The following is a 26,484-nucleotide window of genomic DNA, read 5'->3' as shown; positions in this document are numbered from 1 at the left end:
AGAGAGTTGATGAGAAAAAATGAGATTGAGACTATGATAAAAGAATTGAGATTGAGAGATTGAAATATTTGTAAATAAAATTGGAAAATAAAAAAGATTTGGTTGTTTATATAGAAGAAAAAAATTAAAACGATGGATTTTGTCATTCCTTCTGTCACAAGAAGAAATGACTATCGAATTTTTTTCTTTTTATATTTCAATAATAATGGGTTGAGTTGTGCTGACCCATGGGTCTAGCAACTAGGCCTGCAGCCTAACCCGAAAGGCCTATGGATGAGGCCTGACAAGTAATAGTGTTGGGCCGAGCCAATTGACATGTGTATTTGGTCCATGACAATTTTCAATATAATTATTCACTGGTTATTTAGTTTAAGTAAATAAATTATTATGTAAAATAGTTTTAAGAATGTGCATAATTTTCTTTCCCCGAGTTGGATCGTTATATTAGAATCAAATCAACTACACTAAATAGAACAAACTTAATATTCAAATCAACTACATCGAGCATCATAGACCTTAGATTCAATTGTAAACTCCATAGCCACTAATCCACATAAATCAAAAGTTTAGTTATGATATATCATCAAAAGAAACTTGAACTCATGATCGGTGTATCTTCTTTTGCCACCTGTAAGAATGTGCATAATTAATACAGTATAACTTATAAAACAAATTATATTTAATCCACATGCAGCCACCCAAAACATTAATCCAGATTTCTGCTTATGACCAATCTTGATGTTGCGCAGACAGCCAACCTCATATAGAAACATCTAATGTCGGCGGCTGCGTCGCCACGTCTTCTCTTTTAATGAAAAAGATGTGAGAAGCTAAAGCCACGTAGATCCTGAAATTCCCACTGAATGGCCACGTTGATCTAAAACCGGACAACAATGGCTGCTTGCTTTTTCACACCCCTATATGAACCCTACTCAAATCATACTCCCTCCATCAACTTTCAAATTAGCAAAAACAAGCACTTAATATAGTTTACACTTTCTTCCTTTTTCAAGAAAAGATGGACTTGATAGAGCTGAAGAACATGGGTTTTGATCCATCCACCATCATAGACCTCCTTAATGAAATCCTGGACTTCTCAGAGGAGCCAGAGAAATCACAACACGCACATTCGCGCGCCTACTCAAGAGAAAAGAGGGCAATGGCAGCGACGCCGGCGGACGTGAAGGAATACCCCGAATTCATATGTATTCGTGATGGACATGCCTGGGATGAAGTCGGATCAGATAAAAGTGCACATTGAGCTGGAAAATATGCTGGTGGTGAATGGGGAGAGGAAGAGGGAGAAAGACAAGGATGTAGTGAAATACATTAAAATGGAAAGGAGATTAGGAAAATATTTGAAGAAGTTTATTCTGCCGAATAATGCTGATACCGGGAAGATATCGGCCATGTATGAAGATGGAGTGCTGACTGTGACTGTGGAGAAGAAGCCAGCATCTGAGAACAAGAAGGCGAAGACTATACAAGTCAATGTTGCTTGAGAAGTGCGTCTGCTTTGGGAACTCGAATGCTTAGAGTTATTGATGAATATGTTTAATGTTTTGTCAGTGCTCTTGCTTGTGTTTTATAATGTATTCAGGTGTGTGCTGCATGTTTCCTGTTATAAAATGCCACCAGTTTAGTAGAATGGATAGTATATAAGTATAGTGAATTAGATTTTAATACAAGGTAAGTGACTTTATATAATACGGATTTTGATCTCTATACTTATTATGCCAGTATATTTATGTCATGGTATTAAAACACAACCAAACAACAAAACTAACAACCTATAATGTTTGCATTTGAGAGTGTTAGAAACTTTAAAAAAAAAATTTCACATATAATAAAAATAAAATGGATGGTATATAAGTGTGATCGATTGAATTTTAATATAAGTTAATTGATTTTGTATAATATGTGTTTCGATCTCTATATTTATAGACTTAATATATTTTCGACAAGTTTAAATAAAGTACTTTTTAGTTTAAGATGATATTAATATCCCTTTTCACCATTATCCATTTATATTAATGTTTTTATTTAAAATATTAATATATTTTTATCATTTTAATTATTTATATTTTTTAAATTTATTAATATTTTTTATCATGCATATTAAAATAGTTAGTATATGTTATTTGTAATATTTGAAATAATGAGTTAATTTTAGTTTCAATTAATTTTATTGTTTAATATATTTATTGTGTTTAAAAGATACAAAAGAGCTTTTTTTCATGAGTAAAGGGATGAAAAAGGGATATTTTCTTATGGATAGAGGATGAAGGATCTTTATCATGTGCATAAAAGGGATAAACCAAGTACAGAGATTGATATTCTTTGCAAAGATAAAAAATAGGGTATTTAGCCCTACTTCTTCCCTCCCCGTTACCATTTCTATTTGTGGCTTTCTTTTGGGAATAGGCGATGATTTTCTAATGGTTTAGTAATAGATAGTATTCATGAAGTAGGAGCATTCAAAACCGATTTGGTAATTTTTTGAATTGAATCGAATTTTTAGTTTAAAGAAAATTATAAACCGAAATCGAACCAATTCAAAGAGTAATTGATTTTGAATTAAACCAAAAATACTAATTAACTAAACAAAATTTTTAATTAATCGGTTTTGAAAATTTTTCAATAATTGGTTTGATTAACTAGTTTTAAAAAATTGATAAACTAATAATCAAACCCAACAATTGATTTTCTATATTTTAAACTAGTATCCAAACTAATTTTTCAAATGATCTATTTTTTAGTTTGATTTTCTGTTAAAAAATTAATTTGATTTCAGTTATTGATACTCTAGAATTTAAAAAATTTATATATATTTTCTGTCCACAACTGCAAGTTTGATTCATTTTCTATGAATTTGACAAACGTGCGTATTATAAGCGACATATAGTTTGTTTATCTTTCACAACAGAAAACGTGATATCATTACATTTGACCTGAATCTGCAGAGAGAGAGAGAGAGAGAGAGTTACTCCCCAATAGCAAAGACCCAAACAAACTTACAGGTTCTCATGAATAATGAACAAAATCAAAGTTTAGAGATTCGGATTCCGGCAGTAAAATGACATGTTGACAATCTGTTGCGATATATCATTTTAACAAGACAATCCACTTTGAAATGGAGAAATTTTTAATTGAAACCAGAGCAATATTGTAATACATGTATAACAATTAAAAAGAGAGCAATTAACCATTAGGCTACAACCTGCGCGAATCACTTGTTGGGTTGGAACATGGGCTAGAGTTTGAGCATTCGCTGGAGCTTCTGCAGAATCTTGTGAGAATTGAAATCACTAGATATTGTCAAACTGATGCAAGCTGAGGCGAATTCGTGACCAAGAAGAATTGAGTTTTCAGATGAAGAATTTTAGATCAGAATTTAGAGTTCATGTCATTCATGTGTTTCCAATTTGAGTCTCAAGTCTACACATTCCCGCCTTAAAAGCGTACCAATTCATTATTTTACAAACTAAAGAATGACACCGTTTTTATTACAATGAATACAGAGATAAAACGTCACCGCATCACGTTATGCCGACGACATCGTTTTAATCTCCCAACTAACTTGGCTTCTTTTCTTCTGCTTCATATTGGTCTTTTGTGCCAAAACATTCTAGGCATTAGTTGACTTTGCAATAAGTTAGTTCCCCTTTCTAGCTTCCTTGTCCTCAGGGGGGAAGCTTGGAAACCGACGACAAATATCATCAGTAAACTCCCAAGTAACAATCTCTTGTGGTTCGCCTTGCCATTGAATTGGCAACTTAATAGTAGCCACATTACCTTTATGAACCATTTTCCTATCGAGAATACCCTGTGGGAAACAAGGAGCTTGTTGGAACTGGGGCAGCAAAGTAGGAGAAGCAACCACATGTGCATAAGCAGGACGAAGCATGGAAACGTGGAAAAAGTTATGTATCAAAGCATCAGGAGGAAGCCGGACCCAATAAGCTGCCTTGCCCACAATCTCCAACACCGAAAAAGGGCCAAAATACTTAAGATGAAGTTTGGCAGTCCCTTGATGCATGGAAACTTGGCGGTAGGGAGCTTAACATAGACCAAATCACCCACTTGGTATTGCCTGTCAGTGCATTTTGCATCCACCAAAGCTTTCATTTGATGTTGAGCTTTCCGCAAATTATATTGAAGGACTCGAATGGTATCCTCCCTCAGTTGCAGCATCCTGTCTACCTCAGCCACCGAAGAGTCCTTGTGAAAGTATGGAATATGAATGGGAGGTTGATAACCATACAAGGCCTTAAAGGACTCATGCTAATACTAGAATAGTGGCTTGTGTTATACCAAAATTCAACAAGAGCCAAACAATGGAACCATGTGTGCAACAAATCTCTAGCCATGCAGCGAAAATAACTCTCCAAACACTAATTAACTACTTTTGTTTGGCCATCTGTTTAAGGATGGTAAGCCATAGAGTACTACAAGCTAACTCCTTGAAGACGAAAGAGTTCTTGCCAAAATTTACTAAGGAAGACAACTCCCCTATCACTAGTAATGGTGCTTGGATTCCCATGTAACTTATAAACAATGTCAAGGAAAAGCTGAGCTACTGCCTATACAGAAAAGGGGTGAGAAAGGCCCATAAAATGAGCATACTAGGTGAGTCTATCAACTACAACCAGGATAGTAATTTGACTTTGTGACCAAGGCAGTCCCTCAACAAAGTTCATTGTGAGATCCATGAAAACTCCCTTTGGAATTGGGTGGGGCTGTAACAAGCCTGAAGAAGCCACATCCTCAAGCTTGAATTGTTGGCAAGTTGGACAGCCTTTGATTCTCACATTTCTCCACATGCTCTTCCAATAAACCACTTCAGGCAGCTTCTTCATAGTAGCTACAATGCCAGAATGTCCTCTAATCGATGAGTCATGGAACAACCAAAGGCGTTGATGTTGTAATGTAGGAATGCCAACAACAACTAGTTTCCCTTGCTGAAACAGCTGGCCATTTCTCTACTCATACTTACTAAAGGTTGTGGGATCAATTGCCTTGGCTACAATAATAGCTTGCTGATGAGGATCCTCCTGCCACCCTTGTGTAATTTTGTCCATCAATTCAGCGGATAGAACTACAGAAGTCAGGTTATTAATCTCTCCACTGCCACACTTGGAAAAGGCATCCACAACCATATTTTCCTTGCCCTTCTTATACCTTATTTCATAATCAAACTGCATCAGATTAGCCATCCAAGCTTGCTGTTAAAGTGCATTGAGTTTTTTCTCAAGGAGATACTTGAGAGGTTGATGGTAAGTGCGAATAATGAAGTGTTAGTGGCGTATGTAATGCTCCCATTTGTGAATTGTAAAGAGGATTACCAACATCTCCTTTTTATAAGCTGACAGAAGTTGATTTTTCAACTACAATAGCTTACTAATGTAAGCAATAGGGTAACCATCTTGAAGAAGAATTGTATCGATTCTTTCACTGGAGGCATCTGTCTCAATCAAGAATTCCTTTGCCAAATCTGGGAGAGCTAATAGAGGAGTTGAACTAAGGAAATCCTTAAGCTTATCAAAAGCTTGCTGAGCTGTAGACTTCCATGAGACCCTACCTTCTTTAAGAGCTTTGTATGAGGCTTAGCCATAGCCCCATAACTTTTAATGAACTGTCGGTAATACCCTAATAGGCTAAGGAAGCCCATCAACTGAGTCAAAGTAATATGGCCAAGATATTCAATTTGGGGTGCTCCAAATATACACTTATTATGCTTAGCATACAATTGATTCACCCTAGTATATGCAAGACAATCTCTAAGTGCAATAGATGCTCTCCTTTGCTTGTGTTATACATTAAAATGTCATCAAAGAACACAAACACAAATTTCCGGAGATAAGGCTTGAAGAGGCAGTTCATGATGCTTTGGAAGGTTGAAAGTGCATTGATAAGACCGAAAGACATTACCAAGAATTCATAGTGGTCTTCGTAAGTCTTAAAGGTTGTCTTGGCAATAAAAGTAGAGTGCATCCGAATCAGCCAATAACCTGAACGAAAATCGATTTTCGAAAAAACTATAACCCTTTCTAGTTCATTGAGCAACTCCTCAATTAAAGGAATAGGGTACCGGTCTTTTATAGTAGCTTGATTTAATGCTCGATAGTTGATACACGTCTTCCAAGTACCGTCCTTTTTCTTGATTAATACCACTGAGCTCACATAAGGGTTGTTGTTCTGTATAACTCTGGAAATCCAACATTTCATTCACTATTTTTTTCAATAACATCTTTTTGTATGCCCCTATATCTATAAGGCCTAAGATTCATCGGTTGAGAGCTCTCTTTCAAGACTATTATCTGGTTTTGAAACCTCTTAGGAGGGAGCCCCCTCAGCTCCTCAAACACTTTATAACATTTCTCCAATAACTGCTATAATGCAAGCCACTCAACCTCCTCCCCAGTTACATGCACTTCATATAACCGCCTCTCTAAATTCACATCAACAGTCTATAACAACTGTAGGCCAACTAACTGATGCTGCTTCATTAGTAATTTGGTCAGCTGAGGGCAGCTGAGCAATCTCAATCTCATCTCCTTCTCACCTTGTAGATAGAGCTGTTGTTGGCCTACCAAAAACTTCACGGTAAGATTTCGGAAATTCCACACAATGTCTCCAAGGCCAGCTAACCATTGAGCCCCTAATATTAGGTTGTAGCTATCAAGTGGGAGCGTATAAACATTTACCAAGCAATTCTGACCCTGAATTCTAACTGCAAATTTCTCACACAACCCTATGCAGTATATATCCTGACCATTAACAACTACAACCCTTGTTCCATTCACTAACTTCAACACACACCAAACCTGCTTGAAGTTTGCACACCCAAGAAATTATGGGTACTTTTAGAGTTAATCAAAATATACACCTGCTTCTACCTATGCATTCTCGTCAATCTCATAGTCCTTACACCTACTGAACCATGGAGAGCTTGGAGAGACAATTGCATTAACCCTTGATCCTCCACAAAGTTCTCTTGCTCCTCCATTTCACTACCATCCTCCTCTCGTATTTCATCTTTCAACTGTAACATAAAAGCTTGTTTTTGGCAGCACTTGTGACCAGAAATGTATTTCTCATCGCACCAAAAACAGATACCTTTTGCTCTCTTTTTGTCAAACACTTTGGTAGAAGTTGCCTTAGAACTAGTAGCCCCCTGTGGTTGGAGTTTGGGCAAATTAGGTGAAAGCAACAAACCAGTTGAATGAGTTGGCTTGTGGTAGTTCAGAGGAGTACTGGAACTATAAGATGAGGACTTAGGCAAAGGTGATACATATGGTGGGGGAACACTAGGCCTCAATTGCTCCTTAATAGAAGCCATTGTCAACTCCTTAAGTTTGGCTAATGCGTAAACCTCCAATAATGTCTTGGGACAGAACATCCTTGTAAGCATTTGTAGAGAGTCTATCAAACCAAAGAGGAAAAAACTCAGAGCTAGATCCTCCCGAATCCTAACCCTTGCATACAACTCATTGAATTCGTTTAGGTACTACTGCAATGATGTCCCCTACTTGAGATTCCTTAAGTCGGCCAATGGATCGTCATAGACATAATGGCCAAACGAGCTCTCATAGCAAACAAATACTCCTCTCATGTTACCATCTCGTTTGCATGAGTTTTCATAAAACCTTGGTGCCATCGCATAACTTTATCTTTCAAATGGAGAGTGACAACTTTTATCTTATCTCCGTTAGCAGTTCCATCCACATTAAAATAGTATTCCACCCTTGTAATCCAATGATCAAAGTGTTCTCCATTACACCGAGGAAAGTCCAGTCTTGTTACCTTATCCCATGGCAATCAAAGTTCAGGCTCAAGCTTTGAGCTACTACCTCCAGCTTTTCGGCTTGCTGACTGTGAGAGAACTCGTGTGTTGAATGCTTGGTCCTCCAATCAACTTCCGAAGTTCCATCATAAAATCCTTAACGAATTCCTGCTGCCGCTTTTCTGACTCCTTAATTCCGCCATTTCTCAGACTCCGACAGAAGCTGAGTCACCATTTGTGTGATCTCCCGACCTATTTGCTGCCCACGTGTCTCTGCCATAGCCAGTACTCTGCTCTGATACCAATGATGCAAGCTAAGGAAAATTCGTGAACAAAAAGAATTGACCTTTTAGAGGAAAAATTTCATATCAGAATTTAGCGAGAAATCAGAGTTCATGTCATTCTCGTGTTTCCAAAATTGAGTCTCAATTCTACATATTCCCACCTTAAATGCGTGCCAATTCATTATTTTACAAACTAAAGAACAACGCCGTTTTTATTACAATGAATACAAAGATAAGACGTCACCGCATCACCTTATTACTAATGCTGACGACACCGTTTTAATCTCCCAACTAACTAGGCTTCTTCTCTTCGGCTCCATACTGGTCTTTCGCGCCAAAACATTCCAGAAATCAGTTCACTCTGCAACACAAACGTTTCATGTTATAATGATTCAAAAGAACTGATTGTTGCTTTTCTTGAAGTCCTTCCATATTTCAGCCCGCCATATGACCACATCTTGAACATCCTATTATACATGTAAGGCAATACATATTTTTTCTTGTTTGTAATCCTATCTGCTTCACTACAATCCCTTAGTTTGTGTGCACAAGCGCATGGGCTGCTCTTACTGGGCATTTCTGAGTGATTAGCCATGTCTCTCCTTTCAAATAGAGAGATGAAGAAGCCTTCTTTGTCCTCCACCAGATCAGTCCGGAGCAAATGTTCGGCTGCAATACAAGAAACAAGTTATGGTTAGAAAGACAAAATTGTAACACAGAAAAGCAATATCCTCTATAAGTTTTGAAAATATTTCAGAAAAACACTGACATCCTTCAAAAACTGGGAGGCCACGACGATGCCACTGTGGAAAGGGAGTTGCTAACTGAAAACCGTAGGAAGTAGCAAGAGGTAAGACAGACTTGACAACATCTTCATTTTCAATTTGGTGGATGGAGCATGTGCTGTAAACAACTCTCTCAACTGCTGGAACTGCAAAAAAAGATTATAACATATCGGCATAAATTAAAGCACGAAAAGAATTTTCTGTTACAAGGTAAATAACACCCGATGAGATAATGCTGAAGCAGTTGCAGCTATCATCATGCACAATAAAGATTGGAATTTTAAATCTTCATACTTTTTAAGTCAGATTTAGGAGGATTATTGTGAATCAAGATTGGTTACATCATATGCTAATGTTTTGAAGTTGGATTAAATAGAATGTTTAATCAATCTAAAAATCGTATCTTGTGTAAATGATACCTACTTCTTACGAATATCGGATCAAAAAGAAGGCACAGCAAGACACCTAATTTAAATGGTGCAAGTGTCTTCAAACTACTAGTGCAAAACATTAAGGATAACTTCGACTGAAAAACTACTTCCATCCAATAAATATAAATTTCCAACCCTGAGAAAAGACATGGCAAAGATAACCCTTGGTGAATCATATAGAAGCACACAAACTTACAAGATAGTGCGTGTGCCAAAGCCTTCTTTTGAAAAGCTGCAAGCTTATTTAGTCTTTCTGTGTCAATAATAGCAGGGGCATGACCTACAAGATTTATGAGGGCAAAACAAATATAATTAAATAAACATCATACATAGTAGCTTGTGATTCTACACACAAAATGAACAATGTAACTTTAAATCATATTGACATTGCAATAACAATGGAAACAGATAGATATTTCAGTTTGATGATCAAAATTATTAATATAATTGGACAGGTCCCAAAAATAAAAGTTCTAAAGTAGTTAGTACTTTGCTTTCACACTTTTACTATCGTTGACTTAATACTAATATGTCTAAAGAATGCAACATGAAAATCCCTTTAATTGATGACACTGCCTATGCTCCACCAACTTCAAAAGTACTCCAAAACAGTCCTTGTGGAGCAATGACCTATACATGAAGCAAAGAGCAACAAACACAGTGCACCAAAAATATGATATAGTATTAACCAAAATACATGACTAAATATTACAGAGAGGAGAAGATAAGTAAAAATGTAATTTAAATCAACATATCAATGGTATACAAAAAGATTTGCAGAAACAGTTCATGTATATATATCATACATTTAACCTAATGAAAGCTTATTGACCGAAATGATGTTTCGAGTGATTTTAACTATGAGCAATGTTATGTGCATCCAGTTTAAGTATCCAATTGGATACCCAAATAATATATTATCACATAATTAGGCGTTACTTTATATTTAATTAAAAATCACTCAATTACATGATTACACATTATTTAGATACCCAATTGGGTACTTCAAATTGGGTGTACATAATTTTATTGTTTGTGCTATACCCATTATAACTGAACAATTTTAACACAGAAAACAATTTCTCATCCTCAACCAAACTAGAAGATATGCACAATTACCGTTGGGTGAAAGAACGTCTTAAGTTACCTGCAGCATGTGAAGGGAGTAGGTGGTCTAGTCTCTCTGCAGCAGTCCCAGATCCAGAGCAGGAAGGATCTAAAAGAATGGCACGGACCTGAAATTATTTGCTTGTGAGCAAAGAGCTGAATCAGCTGATATGAACAATAGTAAGCTTAGCATGTGCATTCAAAAGGTAAATTAACTGTCAAATATAAGACACATGTTCTCTGCCAACCTTAGAAATCGAGAGAAACAGAAACAGAAACAAATACTACAAATTGCAGTATTTTAGAATGTGACAGGGGTTAATGATTATTAAAGCCCAATCAGTTAGCTACACCGGTAAAACAACTCTTTAATGATTATGACAGGGGTTAAGTTATTATTTCCACTGAGTTTTAACTTGCTTTCCAATAACGTACAATTGATAAGCCTTTAACGGAACAAAACAGTGTCACTTAATCGATACCCTATACTTTGGAAACCCTTAATAGCCCCAAAAGCCACTCCATGGTGTTTTAGATGATACTAACCACTCATTGATGGTAAAAGATATTAAATAGCATCAAGCAAAGATTAATGCATCTACAGGATAACAATACAAATGACTGCTACTAAGTTGTAGGAAAAACTTATAACACTGTTAAGAGGCCACACAAGATAATTGTCCTTAAAGTTGGAATTTAAGATATCATGCTTACCTCAGTGTACAGGGGATCTTTTGGGTCTAAGTTTAAAAAATCCCCATGCAAGATTTCAACGTCTACAACCTAGGTTAAGATAACCTTATTGCCAAAAGTAAATATACACACACACGAGCTAAAAGATTGACCAAAAGCTATGTTTCAAATGAAAATGGATACTTCCAATAAAACAAAGTTGGGGGGTGGTTTGGAGTGGGAGGGAAGCAGCTCAGATAACAAGCAATATGGAGGCTGAAAATCATTTGCAATTTTAAACAAGCTAAACAAGTGTCAACTGCAGCGATCAATTAAGGTGCATAGCATCTAAAAGACTAAAAGATCACATAATTTTTGGAAGGATACTAGATGCACCCGAGAGCCTGACAGTATCTTGTAATCGTTTAACCCTTTCCTTATTCAGTTCACATGCTATAACTTTTCCGTTTCCTTTCATAAGAGCAGCAAGGTGGACAGTTTTGTTTCCTGGAGCAGAACAGGCATCAAGAACCTTCACAAAAAATGAAATAAAGGTTGAAAAAATATATGCAAAGAAAGAACTAAAAAATTACATGCCTTTAGGAGTAAAATTTGAAAATAAATAAATAAAAGTATAAATGTTCGTATCAATAAATATGTGACAATTATCTGCACCAATAAATGTGATAAAAGTAGCACTTATTAATATATTAAAAAAGAAGGAATAGAAAAAATTAAGCTTATTTAATACAAGAAGAACATTAGAAGATAGGTTCCAAAAGAAAATTGTGAGACCTCAGCATCAGAAGATGATCAAAAGTACAAGGACCAAAATAAGGCTTTTAGAACACCAGTTTTCAAAAAATGAATAAGGAAGATTCCAATACCCAATTGGAAGAACCACGTGGCTGATTTGGATTGGCGGAGAAAAGAATAAAATGTGAAGGTGTAGAAAGTATAAGGTGAGGAAAAATTGTGGAGAAATCAGATTTTAGTCATTGGTTTTGGAGGGTACTGGCCTCTCAAATTGCCAGCTTTGGTTATGTTTTTTCCTTCCCCTCTGCTATTAGTGATTCCAGATTGCATTCTTCAGTGAACTGGAATTGTATTTGATATTCCTATTTTTCAATTAATGAAAAACTCTCCTATTGCTTTATTCAGCTCATTCTTTCTTGTTCTTAGCATTCATTCTATCGAATTAACTGTTTGCATTTTGGAAATTGTTTGAAATTGTTGAGGATTGTAACAAAGGCAGAGCTGACCTTCCATCCAGGTTTGGGAGCCAGAGCTGCTGCAACCAATGAACTTGCCTTTCCCTATAAAAGCAAACGGTCACTACACAATGCCAATGAAAAAAATAATTCACAGTATCTCTTTCAGAAGGAAAGAATTATTATATACAATTATTAAATGAATTATTTGAATGTTACCTGCATGAACACACCTCCATTCACAACCAGAGGATGATTGTGCAAATCAGAACCTGGCGGGAGTATCAACAAGTCGGGAACCATGTCATCCTTTCGAACCTATTTAACCCACAAATGAGACGATCAAAATAAAAATGAACCACATAAAAAATCAACCAGAAAAGCAAGAGCCATGTATATCACCAAAATAATATTTTAACAAAGAAAAAATACAAGCAGGGTATGGAGAAAAGGAAGAGATTATAAATCATTACTTAGTGTCACTACATTAACTGTGACGATGAAACAAACCATGAAATATGCCTCATGATTTTTTTCAGAGGTTATACAGTTGATGGCATGCAATGCACATGACTGAACTTAAGAGTATATTGTATAAGAACATCATAAATATTATATAATATATTCAAGTGAAAATTTGAATAGTAATCACAAAGTTACTACCATATAGTGCTGCCCTAATTCGAGTGCAGCAGAATCAACATCCATTTTCAGAGTATTCACACGAACATAACGAGGTTTTGTAACATCTGCATCAAAATCAGCAACACAGACAGGCAGAGTTTTAGAAGGATAGGACAGCAATAACTCATGCATCTTAGGAAGAGAAAAAATTTTAAATAGCCACCAGGTGTTTGATAAAGAGCTGTCAAATCTTCAATGCACTTCGCTTTTTTCCTCACTAAGAGCCGAGCTAGAGAAGACTGTATGGCATCTTTACGAAGCATGAGAAACTTTTCCGCATCACCAACTAATGAAATATCCTAGAAAAAAGATTTGACAATGAAAGTCACCAGAAATCAAGAAGAGAAGGACGGAAGATATGATGCATTCTAGGAGCAATTAAAATTAATATACTAATTTATAAAGTTTAAAGCCATTAGCATATCTCAGGTCCCTATAGTAATCTAGAGTCCTAAGCACTGAAAGTTTTGCTCTCAGTTACAGTACTTAACACTCACACTATCAACTTACAGCCCAAAACTTTTAACGTTGCACTTGTGTCACTCTAATAAAATTTCTTTAAGAACAAATGGAGCCTGTAATTGAGTGAAACAATAACTGAACATTCTATGTAATCTGTTTCAAAATTTAGCAAGCATGAAAATCTCAAAGCCAAGTTTTAACGTTTACAAAACAAAACCAATTCCAACTTCGTAAGTAAACATTTACCTGGCCAAAAAGAATATCGTATGTAATTGTATAAACCAATTCTTCTTGCCTCTGCAATAGCATCAATTTACTTAGACATCATAAGAAGTCACATGGATACAAAAATTAGGAATAATTCAAACATAAAGATAATAACAACATTTACCCTCCATTTGCTATTCAGTACGCTAGAAGTCTCCAGAACATCTTTAATAATCGGGAGATCTGAATGCAAATGAAACAAACGCTAAAACTTACAAACTTGCACAAATTCATAGGTATCAGATAGCGGTGGGAAACTTGTAGCTTAACTTACGTTTAAGAGTTTGACAAACCAAAGCGAAAGTGGCCTTTTTGTTTCTAACAGCGGGGCTATAGACGAGCGACTTAATGGAACCGACGGCTCGGCGCTGAGCGTCGCCTTGGAGAACGCATCGCAAGACCTTAGCGGCCTCTCTTCTGGCGAAGTAAGCAGACCGCTCGGCGTTGCCAAGTTGCTGGACCTTGGATGTCTTGGGAGCTCCTGGTGAAGTGGCAACTCTCGCCGACTTGCTGCGTACCATGACTAGCTCACGCTAGGGGAATCGATCACTGTCACTGACTCACTAACGTGCAATTTTTTGACACCTCTTACGTCACCCAAAACCCTTTTCTTGCATCTGCAGCTAATGCACATCGTTTCAAGGAAGCAGATAAACCGTTTCGCAAATGGGCCATAATTTAACAAAAATACAAAACAAATGGGAAATTATTTAAAAAATAAATAAATAATTACTTAAAAAATCCATTAACGGACCAAAAAAACAAAAGGGTTAAAAGGCTTATACCCACCCTCAGAATCCTGTTTTATTAATTTTCATTTTTTTTATTTTGGAAATCTTATTTACTCATCTATAAATTATTAAGTCTATTAGTTTTAAAGATAAAATTATCATTTCATATATAATATTAAAAATAAATTTAAATTTTATTTCTTTTTTCTTCGTTAAACTCTAAAAACTAACTTTTTTTTTTTTTTAGGTCAAATTTTAAAAATTGATATTTTCCCCCTAGGTTTAGTTTTTAAACTCTGGCCTCATCATCGATGACCTGTCTCTCCCGACTCTTCCTCTTCCTTTGATGATATCTCTCATCTTATTTGGACCTTCGACCAACGTCAATTGAATTTGGGAAGATGATCGTCAGAGGAAGAGAAATCCTCGGAAGAGAGACACCACTAGCGATAGGGTTGGAGTTTGAAAATTAAACTTTAGAGAGATAAATGTTATTTTTTAAAATTTAGTCTAAGAGTGAAATAATTAGGTTTTAAGATTTAAGGAGAAAAAATTAGATAAAATTTTAAAGGATTAAGATTTCACTAACTTTAATAATTCATGAGTAAGTAAATGAGATTTTTAAAATTAAGAAATAAAAACTTAAAAACACAAGATACTTTCGGTGTAAATAAGTCCTTTGGCCAAAAAGAAAAACATGAAGCCACAATTCTTCTGACGAATCCCGCTCGTTTAGAATGCGTTTGGTTGTACATACTGGACACGACCAATTGTTTCGATTTCAGTTGGATTTAATTTAATATTAATCCGATAGATTTGATTAGGCCTTCCCATTTGTACTTAGCTTTGCATAAGCTGCTCCACCTCTTAACTCACATAGATTGCCACCTCATAATAGAATGTGCATCATCCTTGACACCGAGGGGCAGAGAGACGCATGCACATACAAGCGCGCATGCGGCAAACGCCCAGAGGGACACTACCAAAGATGTCCCAGGAACCAGAAGTGATTACAAATCAGCAAGAATAATTATCCAGATAATAAATTCTCATTATCTGTTAACTATAAACAAATACAATAAAGAAAATAAATACTATTTCCATCAAATTACAATTAATTACATAAACCAAATACTGATTAAATGACTAAATGTAATCCACTCTATGAACCTAACAAAACAAAGACGGCAAGCTAAATCAACTTAATTTGATTTTCAAGCACAAAGACACGGAAATCAAAGTGGGAGATTTTGCAAACAAGAAATCCAAGGTATAAAAACTAATTACAAGTTAAACCTTGCAATCGGGTGTGATGTAAAAGATCAATGGGCGCCAGTCAATCGTTAGTGGCAAGGGCAGACTGTAGAATATCTTCAAGATATTTCTCAGCAGCAGCATACTGTCTCTTTTTGTCCTCAATTGCTAAAGCAGCCAAAGCTTTATCCTACTCAAACACAAAAAATTTACATCAATCCCATCCTAGACGTAAGAATTTATAAGTATAATCACAATTTGTATTAAATAAAACAGAGATTACCGGCGGCAAGTCTTGGTAGCTCCTTAGAGTATCCAGGATGGGTTTTGTCTTCTTCTCTAACTCTTTTCTGTGCTCAGCCATTTCAACCAACACCCCATGGTTAATCTCAGGGGTGTAGCCCAGACGATTGAGTAATGCCTGTGCAAAAGGGGTTTTGGTGCAAATTATACACAGAGATGAAATAAAATGTAGGTGATAATTTAAGCATTTGCTCTTCTCAATATACAAGTAATTGAATTAAGAAGAGCAACTAATTTTTTTAAGCTTCATTGACAACAAACATAGAAAAGAGAAAGCCCTATCCAATCTAGATCAAGGATTCCGATTTAGGATCTGAAGTACAAAGGCATCAACTCTAGAAATCTTAGAGTGACAAGAGTTCCAAAACATAAATTTTGAGAAGAAAAACTATATCTATAATTCCATACTTCACACTTCATATTTACAAATATGTTAAGTATTTAAAAATAAGAAAAAATAAAAAACATAATAAGTGAAGAAAGAAGGGTCATGGGTGATGAAAAGGACCCAATACAAATATTATTAATATTAGAACAAAATAATGCTAACAACAAAAGTGTCAGCTTATCCCAAGGCAAACAAAGATGTCTATTCCACCAATTAATCAAAGGTTGTCTAAAATAACTAAATAACAATTGGTATTAAAGCATTGAGATTTTAAGGATGTGGAGATTTGTTATCATACTAGATGAGACTGGAAGATAAAGAGAGGTTCATGACTACTGGAGTTAGAAGCTCAAACAATGAGGGAGAACGAAATTTGTCTCTGTTGTAAAAGCAGAAAGGAACCAAATCATGACTATAAACACAGGTCATAGGATGTCCTATTGGTGGATGAACATAGATCAAATGATGATGTTCTCTTAATTGTGTACGATGAGCGACGAAAGAAGAAAGAAATTGATCCAATTGAGATAGTAGATTTTGACCAAAAAAGGGCTAATTCCGACAAAGTTATTGAGTTGACAATGGACTAAGAAAGAGAATCAATGGAATTTGAGATTCAGTTGGTCGAATACAACAACCAGGAGGGGGAATCAATAGATTTGGCGATTCACTAGATAGATTTTGACAAGTTCTAACTGTTAGAATCCATTTGCTCACCTGGTGATCTAATTCAATTGGTGACAAAGACCAAACGGGTAATGAATGAAGAAGAAAACATGAAACAAAAAGAAAAAGAGACTAAGTTAATGATGGAGATGCACCAGGCTAGAATTGACAAAAGACAAGTTAACTTTTTTTATTATTAGTAGCGACTGAAATAATAGCAAAATAGGAAGGGTTTTCAAATTGGGTAGGAAAAATGTAAAGATGAAAAAAATTCAAGTTGGTTGGGTTAAAAATTGAAAAAAAAAAAAAGAAAGATTTTCCAATGGTACTTAAGGGGGTGGGTAATATTAAGATAAAATAATAATATTACTATTATTATGTGCAAGCTTTGGTTGATAGGGTATTTTGTGCAGGCTTTGATTGATAGGGACGCTACAACCTTTAGGAGGAGTTGACGCCTTTTGTCAATATAATTTTGTTTTAATATTAATAATATTTGTGTTGGACTGCCTATCTAGTGACTAGGGCTGGATTCGAGCCGAGCCAAGCTCGGCTCGCAGCCAGCTCGGGCTCAGCTCGCTTTATTTAGGGGCGGCTCGAGTTCGGCTCGTTTTTGGCTCGGTTCGGCTCGTTTTTCATATCAAAACGACATCGTTTTGTGTATATATATGGATCAAAACGACGTCGTTTTGTATAAAAAATTTTTAAAATTTTTTTAAAAAAATATGCCCTACCAAGCCGAGCCAGCTCGAGCTCGATCGAGCCGAGCAGAGCCCAGCTCGTTTCGGGCTTGAACCGAGCCGAGCCCGAGCTCGAGCTGGCTCGGCTCGAATCCAGCCCTACTAGTGACTTCTTCTAATCTTGACTTTTTGGTTGCATTCACTTTTAAGTAAAAAATTGTGTTGCACCTAATTACTCTTAGTTTGACAACCTGTATGCATAATGAAAAGAAATTATGAAATATTTGGTAATAGGTTGTATACTGAAGAACAATAGAACTAGTGTCGTTCAATGACATTGTTTTTCAATTGTACAGCCAGTGAATCAATATTTTATTAAGTATAAAAAACAAAAATAGTGAACCTTCACTTTTAGTACTCTATTTACTAATTGTTTTATTTACATTTAAAAGTGGTTTTTCTCCTATAGTAGAATCCATCAATAACCACTTGCATAGACAGGTCCTTCACCACAACCCAAACCAAATTTTTAAAGACACCTGAGCATAATTAAGTGGCACCTTCTAAGTGTTTTGCCACTTAATTAAGGTTGCACCTTGGAAAGGTTATACTTATAAAAGAAAAAAAGGAACCAAAAATACAGAAAATTGATTGCATCTCAAAAAATCAAAAGGAAGGGTACAAAATTTCATAGTATTACAAAATAATTATGCATTCACTAATTTTTGAAGGCCAACCAAGCTTGTAAAAGATTAAAATTCATTCAACTGCTAAACACTTGAGAGAAAGAAATGTGTCCATCCAGTGTTTCAAGGAAATTTAACAATCAGTAGACAAGGTATAATATTTCAATGTTTAAGAAAGTAATTAACGGGTTCACCAATATTTTTGGGCAACCAATCTTGAGAGAAAATCAAATTCATGTTAACTGCCAAAGCTTGAGAGAAGGTAACATTTGAATCCAGTGTTTCAAGGAAATCAAATAAGCGACAGAAAGGGTATTAAGTTTCAAATTCATTTCAACCACTAAAGCGACGTACAGAACCTGTTCTGGTAATTCTTCAAGTTAAACAAAAATGAAAAGGCTGAGATCACATTACAAAATTAAAAAAATTAAAAAAACCATTCAAGTGGAGTTCACTGAATTACTAACTAGCACAGAGAAATTGAAACTAAAGAGATGGATCAAACAAGATTACTTCTCCTTAATTTTCCCTAGTCAACAATGTTAATATTTTTACATTTGTCTTCCAAATAATAAATTACCATCAAATTTGTTTACGTTTCAAAAGATTTGATGAATGGGGTATCCTTAATGAAGACCAAACTCAAATGAGGTTCTTATAGATGCTAACAAATGAACAATTTCATATAAAATCAAGACAAATTACTGTTATACAATTTTTCATCAACTGATTCTATGTCATATAAAACATTTCTCTGTCTAGTCAAGTCATATATTTTGCTAATTTAAGCACCCTCTTCCTTCACTTTTCTCATATTTCCACACTTTGTCAATTGAATTTCATAACCTCATCTCTATAATTAATATTATAACAACTACTTCTAATTCTAAGGCTGCTATTAGCCTCAAGCTTTGACATGAGTGATATATACTGTAGAAGAGATCAGAATCCAAGAGTAGGATCAATCTATGACATGAATATCAAATCTTCCGTAAATGCTGAATGGAGGCATTAATGACTCATCATGAGCATTATTCCTTCATATGCCCTCCACAGGGTATTTGTAAAATTTAATTATAATATATTGTATGGTCAAGACCAAGGAATACATTCAAATTTTTCTGTTAGCAAATCAAATCTCCTCTATCTCTCTCTAAATTTATTAGCTGATTTCAATGAAGTCACAGAAAGATACAAACTTACAGCTGTTGTGGCGGAGGTTACTTCATCAATTTTCATTACATCCTTAACAAAATGTCAATCAAATAAAGTTTCTAAGGTACCTTATGGTGCGGTATCATTTCAAATTTTCCTTTCCACTCCTTCATTAGTCACTTTAACTCCTTCCTCAACGAGTGATCATGTAAAATACATGCAATAATCTCTTACACTAGGAAACCTGCAGAGTGGACCCCTAAGTGGGAGTTGAATGTTATAACAATAAGCGACTTCCTTTCTCAAATTCTGGCAGTTACCCTTCTCCATTTAATATAGGGTGATTATATTAACAAAAAGAAGAACCTCATCTTACAATGTTACTTTGGAAATAATAATAGTAACAAAAAATCGTCAATACCTTGTAGTTGTTATACTGCAGCAGGTACTGTCGCTCCTTGGATGCCATTACTGCCAAGTTCATCTTCCAATTTTCCATTTGAGCTTCACAAGGAGCTACATCCTCTTCTAGTTGTGCAAGTGTTCTACCAAAGTTAAACCAAATAGCAGATAAAAATTGAAAAAATGTGTAATACAAGGATATTCCATGGCATGAACTAGAATTGTATGTAACATAAAACCTAAATCAAGACATTACCTCTTCAAATAGGTTAACCTTGCAATTGCCTTGCGGGTGTAGTCAAGAAGAAATTTAGACTCCTTCAGTAGTTTAGCCTTCTTCTCCTCTACAGCAGTTTTTCTCAACGAAATGTCACCCATTGCTACAAGAAAACTGAACAAATTTAACTCCATCAAGCTTTGAAAATTAAAAAAAAAAAAAAACAGAGCAATATTATTGAAAAATGAAAAGATATCAACCTGCTAAGTTCAGTGTCTCTTATATTCAACAAATTAGCTACACTAGCAAGAACTTGAACCGAAGAAACAACATTAGATGGCAAACTCTCTTCAGCCAGTCCCACATTTTCCAAAATCTCTCTAATCCTTGCAGCTAAAACCATACAAATAACAAACAATTAGACGAATTAGAATTGAAAACCCCAAAAGAAAGTAAGATAATTAGAATTGATTACCTTGTGAGCTGTACTCGGTGGCCTTTTGGCGAAAATCAGCGGCGATAATGTTGGCAGCTTGGGTCTTGGCTTGCGAAAGAGTGGCTAAATTGTACAAATGAGTGACGCTTCGAGGCGTGTATTCAAAATCAGGAACTTCTTTCCCAGCCGCTTCAAATTGTGATGCCAACCACGCCTGAACTTCTGCTATTCGTGACGCATCGCTACCTCCTCCGCTCTTTACTGACTCAGCGACAGGAGAATCAATTATGTCGCTCATTGTTAAGCAATCTGTAAATGGAGAGGGTGAATGAAATCACGTATACCTTTTGAGATAATAACAAACGCCCTGTAATTGCCGGCGAATTGTATTTCAATTTGAATTTTTAAAATAATAATTAAATGATTTAAAAAGTAATTTAATAAATAAAAGGGAGAGCGTATTTTCCGTTGAATTTGTCCATACATTTAAAATCGAAATACTACAAATTAGATTTTGTTATATTTTAAAGTAAAATCAAGTGAATAATAAAAATATTTCAATAATAATATTAAAATTGATAAAATTTGAAAAAAGTCATCATAACAATATCAAAAAGGGATGTGGATAGTCTGGTTTAACGTAATTTAAGAGTTTTTCTAAATTAAAATGAAAAAAAAAGTTTGAAATTTTTTCAAACTATTTTAAGTTTTAAACTAAAACAAACTGAAAAAATACAGTTTAAATTATTATTTGAATATATTAAAAGCATTTACTTTTAACTATGTATTATTTAATGAAATTAATTAAATTATAGTTTTCTAAAATATAATATAAATATGTAAAATAAATATAAAAAATAACAAATTATATACTTAATTGTTTATTGAAAAATCATATAAAATATATATGTGTGTGTGTGCGCGCGCATGTTTTAAAAAATTAAGGTTTACGGTTTGATTTGGTTTGAAATGGTCGAAATTATAACCCAAAATGAAAGCTATTTTTAAAATTTTATCAACCAAAATCAAACCATTTTATAAATCAAATTGTAATTTTTAAATTATTCAATTTGATTTTATAATTTGAACCGTATGATGCATACCCCTATCAATAACATTCAATACCACTACAAATAACTTTTTTTTATCAAAGTCCATTAATGTTCTTTCATGGAATTGTTAGTGTTTTGTGATAGATGTGAAGATGTTGAAGAAGGGATCTCAATCTTCAAAGAGAAATAAGCAAAACATGGAAAAGAGAAGAAACCCTATGATGCACAAAGTGGCAACTCAAGACAATTCTTATTGATCCACCTTTATTGCTTTTTGAGATTACTGCTTGTGTTTGGCTTTAGGATATCCTTCTTTTAGAAAACAATGCCAGAAAAAAAATGTCCCAAGTCGTTTTAGAGTGGCCAAAGCAAGAAAACATATTTCCAAAAAGAATAATATTATACGTACCCACTTTTAAGTATACAAATAAGTACCTATGATGTGTCATCATATAATTAGGTATTACTTTATCTTCAATTTAAAATTACTTAATTATTTGATAACATACATTAAATGTGTCTTTATTTGTATATCCAAACTTGAGTTTGAAACAACAAATTAATCAATATCACTGACTCCCTCTTGCATAGCAAGGTTATTTATATAATTTTTAATTAAGTATGATTTGATGTTAATGTGGTTTATGTGAATTTGTGTTTAAGATAAAAATATTTAAGAACTAAAGGGTTGAACGATTATTCCATAGGAAGAAATGCCATTTCGGCTTGTCTCAAGTGAATGATTCATATAACTTATCATATCATAAGTAAATTAAGTGGTGAATGACTGTCCCATTAAAGTGATAATCTATCCTAAGTAATAGCTAAATAAAATTATATAAAAGGAACCATGTAACATATAACTCCCATATACCCTATATGTTCCAAAAAAATCTTAAACCACTTTATATTAAGGCCAAAAAAATTATTAGCATCAAAATAGACCTGGATATTGACTAAGAAGGATTTAGATTTATTTGTAATGTTATGAGCTTGTTTGTATGTCATACTCACAGGTATGTTTAAGGGTATTTTGGTCCTTTTCTCTTTGCTTTAGATTTTATTTAAGTATTTCATTTTGAGGAAATGTGCAATTGTGCATACCAAGAGTGCAAGCCCGTACATAAGTCAAGTAGGGCAAAACAATCATTTCATGCATGGTGCATGAAAAAGCCTAAGCTTTGCATAAGGTACAGTTGTGCACAAGGGTAATAAGTGATGAACACTGCGAGCCAATAGCAATGTATGCCCTTACATAAAGAAGTGTATAGTCATACGTGACATTTAAATATTGGATAAGCATAATCCTAATGATCGTGGATCTTGATTTTCGCCATGAAACCTCCGGTATGACCATGGATGAATGGTGCACGACCATGAGTGGCATTATTGAAGCAAAATAATGAAAAAAAAAAAAAAAGGCATCAGGTGAATTACTGCTTTTTGCCAAATAGAATGAGTCATAGAGAGTTAAGAGTAGAGGAAAGTCCAGAGGTTTTAAAGATCACCAAAAAATTGTTCAAGCCACATGAAGACCTTGCACTCGATGGTTGACAAGTAAGTAGGCATGCCTTTTATATTGGTTGTAATAAGTTAAACATGTCAAAGTATTGTAATGCTAGGATTAGTGTTATACTATTGCCTTTCTGATTGATATTAGTATATAAGTTCAAGCCTAATAATGGATATAAGTGCAAAGTGTTTGTTTATTAAAGTATTTGAGGAAAATATGAACTATGAATTAAATTCTATGGGTATGGTGTGATCAATGTGATTTTGGCTATAAGAATATGATTTAGGGTGTGTACTTTAAGGCATAAAGACTATGTTTGAATTCACTGAAAAAAGCTAGAAATAGTAAGGCCAATAATGGTGCACAACTGTACCATTTCTATGTAGATGACAATTTGCTCGTGCATGAAGATTGTATAATAAGTTAATGCATGTTCATGCATTATGGGGTGCATGCTTGTACATGTCAGAAGAGGTTGCATAATCATGAGAAGAAGGTGTAGAACTATGATAAGTTAGATTTAAGGTTAATGAACGTTAGTCAACATTAGGCAATCATTAATCAGAGATATTATGCACGACCATGATTCCAAAGAATGTATGCCTTGTGCATAGCCTTTTAGATGTACGAGTGTGGATGGCTAGTCATGCTTGTACATAGTAGAGAAAATAAAAATGTAACCCTATTTTATGTGCTAAAATGAGGATAAGGATAGAGAGACCCTATTAAAGGAGAGTTAAAACAATTAGCAAGTAAAATGTGTTGGATTGTGTAAAAGACAACACAAATTATGAAAAAATTATATTCGAGTTGAATTCAAGAGAGTTAGGAAAAGTGATTAGGCTAAGATGTATATCAAATTAGCCACCAGTTATGTGCAATGCGACGTAATATATGTGAAAGCAATAGGGTTGTAGCTAAATACTCATGAGATGTTTGTGCACTCGATGCCAAGACACATTAACAATTCATTATATTCGAGTATGCATGGTAAGAGAATACTACATTAGTTTATTCCTCACATGGTTATCAAAATGTTTCACGTATATACCTATAATAGGGGCCATTTGAGGATGGTTTTTACAATGGACTTATTCGGTTTCTACATTATGATATGAATGATTATGATTTATAGTAGCACACTCAGTATAGATGCTATTTGATTATCATTTTGGTCATATGAGATTTTGATTAAAATGTTTAAGGTTGGATATTAGATTTGAATACTATATTATTATTAATAATAATAAAGACGATGTTATTAAGATTATTTGACGTTTGTGCATGTTTACTTGGAATACCTAAGGTACATTAATATTGATGAACATGCATGACATAAATTTAAAAACACTTTACCCCGAGGGACAAGATTTTCAGAGTGGGGTGTTATAGGTAACCTCAAATTTAAAGATTACATGTACCACTGTTCGTTAAGAAAATTTATTTAATACACATTGGAGCAACCATTCATATGAAATTTTCTTGGTGGATCTATCTAAAAGACACATCTATAATGTGCACTCATGTGTTGTGTCAAACTAGCTATTAACAAATAACTTTAATGTGTGAAATATGTCACTACATTTCAATAGAGTTGTTTAATTCTATGATAGTTCTATTTATATAATATATGTCTTTAATCATGGTAATATCAAAACCACATATGTTTTAAAAACAATTACCTAATATAAATATAAGGTCTTAGTGATTAGTTGATATACACTTAACCTTTTGTCATGGTTTAATTATGCTAATGATATTTATCCAGATTGTACAAACAATATGAGATAAAGAGTTCTAGTATTATGGTAGTTCAACATGTTTGTGTGGAAAGGGAGATTGCATAGTTACATTACTCACGTGGCCATAGTATCAAACTCTTACCTCAATTTAGTCCAATCAGCATAGTAAAATAAAACTTTCAAAGAAAGAATGTTTTTATGAAAATGTTTTCACCAAGGATTTTAAATGAGTTTTAATCATACATTGGGTTCTTTGTCAACCAAGTTCGAATGACGAATTGCATGAATTAAGGAATGTGTCAATCAAGTATGAAAATGAATTAAGAGAAAAGAAATTTAGGACCTAATAACTTCTACTTACTAAGTAATTAAAACTTATTCATTCATTTTCTTTATTATTTTTTCAAGTAATAAGTGATGATGATAGTTGCAGAGAGGCAAGTCAGTTGAGGTCAAGCATGAGGGGATGCATTTTTTTTTTATCTTATCTTATGTTATATATTATGGTTTATATTTAAGCTACACACTTATATAATGGAGATATTTTATATACTATTGACGTTACCTAAATGTATAAGATGAGGTTATTTTGGTAATTTTAAATGTTCATTTTTTTTTTTTTGCAAAATTTGATTTAGTAGTATCTCTTCTCGAGGGGTAATACTTTTAGAAAGAGGTGTTACACTGTCACTTTAGCTCCGAAAAGTCATCCTCCTCCGTAATTAGGCTTTTGACATCAAAAAATGAAACAATCTTCTTCTTACTAAAAAATTTATGTAGCTTTGGATTATGGTCTTTCATCACTTGGCTTCTTACATCAAAGAATGACACATAAGATCTAATTGGCTCATTTTTCTCAACCAATATATGTTAGAGTGTGCCATAAAAACCAATCGTTTTGTCAGTTTTAAGGTTTGTATATCTTGCATATATATTATTAATAAAGGAAGAGTTTTGTCATATTTCGCATGTTTTCTTTGTCCTTTTTATATCTATGTCGTAGTTGTATATTACATCCATATTAGCTACATACATATGATATGTGAAAAAGTCATGATGAATTTTAATAAACGTCATCAAATCGTTCCTTGCATAGACAATCTGTTTAGACAATAGTATTGCATGGTGGGTGTGTATTATATCCCCATAGTATGTCAGTGGATAATATTAGGCATGGTGGATATACACATGGGTAAACAATAAAACTGTTTGATGGTTAAAAAACTGATCAAAGGTTATTATATTATATTGTTTATCGAACATGACTGCTAAACGATGATCACATGAGCATTAATATGTATTCAATGATACATTGTAAATCATACTAGTGTATAGATCCTTTGACTTGAGATATCACAATTGTATTTCATTCTGGAATATATGGTTCACATGGTGTATGCCACGAGGCTAATCATGTCTTGTTTAGAAGCCAATTTGATCATATGTTGCTTGAGCAATAGGACAAGTGATAATCATACAAGGATCCGTCAGCTCAACTACTCTCGAGTTCTTATACGAATATCAAGAAACATGAAAATCTAAGACACTGACTAGTATAGATAAAAGTCCA

General features: G+C 34.3%; 2 protein-coding genes and 1 pseudogene across 6 annotated transcripts; 1 reads left to right on the top strand and 2 right to left on the bottom strand.

The window, feature by feature from the left end:
• Window positions 1-974: 974 nt before the first annotated feature.
• On the top strand, window positions 975-1,635 carry LOC123193868 (annotated as a pseudogene).
• Window positions 1,636-8,127: 6,492 nt separating this feature from the next.
• LOC123194975 (25S rRNA (cytosine-C(5))-methyltransferase NSUN5) lies at window positions 8,128-14,348 on the bottom strand. 2 transcript variants are annotated; one of them, XM_044608490.1, is made up of 14 exons: window positions 13,964-14,348; window positions 13,814-13,872; window positions 13,669-13,719; window positions 13,124-13,259; window positions 12,940-13,025; window positions 12,496-12,594; window positions 12,328-12,381; window positions 11,453-11,597; window positions 11,108-11,169; window positions 10,434-10,521; window positions 9,483-9,566; window positions 8,840-9,001; window positions 8,641-8,739; window positions 8,128-8,431 (listed from the first exon to the last, which is right to left on the bottom strand). In XM_044608490.1, exons 1-14 carry the CDS (start codon window positions 14,208-14,210, stop codon window positions 8,427-8,429), a joined length of 1,377 nt encoding a protein of 458 aa, XP_044464425.1. In that variant the 5' UTR covers window positions 14,211-14,348; the 3' UTR covers window positions 8,128-8,426. The 2 variants fall into 2 exon arrangements, with proteins under 2 accessions (XP_044464425.1, XP_044464424.1); XM_044608489.1 differs by having other exon boundaries at window positions 8,128-8,739.
• A 1,102-nt stretch (window positions 14,349-15,450) lies between these two features.
• Window positions 15,451-21,007, bottom strand: LOC123194093 (AUGMIN subunit 1-like). Of its 4 annotated transcripts, XM_044607239.1 has the most exons (6): window positions 20,647-21,007; window positions 20,432-20,564; window positions 20,211-20,345; window positions 19,974-20,097; window positions 15,958-16,095; window positions 15,451-15,864 (listed from the first exon to the last, which is right to left on the bottom strand). In XM_044607239.1, exons 1-6 carry the CDS (start codon window positions 20,903-20,905, stop codon window positions 15,757-15,759), a joined length of 897 nt encoding a protein of 298 aa, XP_044463174.1. In that variant the 5' UTR covers window positions 20,906-21,007; the 3' UTR covers window positions 15,451-15,756. The 4 variants fall into 4 exon arrangements, with proteins under 4 accessions (XP_044463174.1, XP_044463175.1, XP_044463176.1 ...); XM_044607240.1 differs by lacking the exon at window positions 20,647-21,007 and having other exon boundaries at window positions 20,211-20,334; window positions 20,432-20,566; XM_044607241.1 differs by lacking the exons at window positions 20,211-20,345; window positions 20,432-20,564; window positions 20,647-21,007 and adding an exon at window positions 19,681-19,796 and having other exon boundaries at window positions 19,974-20,076.
• Between the last annotated feature and the right edge of the window lie 5,477 nt (window positions 21,008-26,484).

This window comes from Mangifera indica, chromosome 13 (genome assembly GCF_011075055.1).
Source record: "Mangifera indica cultivar Alphonso chromosome 13, CATAS_Mindica_2.1, whole genome shotgun sequence".
Classification (NCBI taxonomy): Eukaryota; Viridiplantae; Streptophyta; class Magnoliopsida; order Sapindales; family Anacardiaceae; genus Mangifera; species Mangifera indica.
Note: the sequence above shows the minus strand (reverse complement) of the source record. Positions and strands in the feature narration are given on the sequence as shown.

Bases quoted from the DNA above. Each gene is read 5' to 3' on its own strand.
- LOC123194975 (XM_044608489.1), bottom strand. From the start codon at position 14,210: ATGGTACGCAGCAAGTCGGCGAGAGTTGCCACTTCACCAGGAGCTCCC. The intron at 13,260-13,668 runs GTAAATGTTTAC...TCTTTTTTCTAG, and splicing joins ACGATATTCTTTTTGGCCAG to GATATTTCATTAGTTGGTGA. The intron at 9,567-10,433 runs GTAACTTAAGAC...TAAATCTTGTAG, and splicing joins ACTCCCTTCACATGCTGCAG to GTCATGCCCCTGCTATTATT.
- LOC123194093 (XM_044607239.1), bottom strand. From the start codon at position 20,905: ATGAGCGACATAATTGATTCTCCTGTCGCTGAGTCAGTAAAGAGCGGA. The intron at 20,565-20,646 runs GTAATCAATTCT...GTATGGTTTTAG, and splicing joins CACCGAGTACAGCTCACAAG to CTGCAAGGATTAGAGAGATT. The intron at 16,096-19,973 runs GTATTGACGATT...CCTTTTGCACAG, and splicing joins TGCAGTATAACAACTACAAG to GCATTACTCAATCGTCTGGG.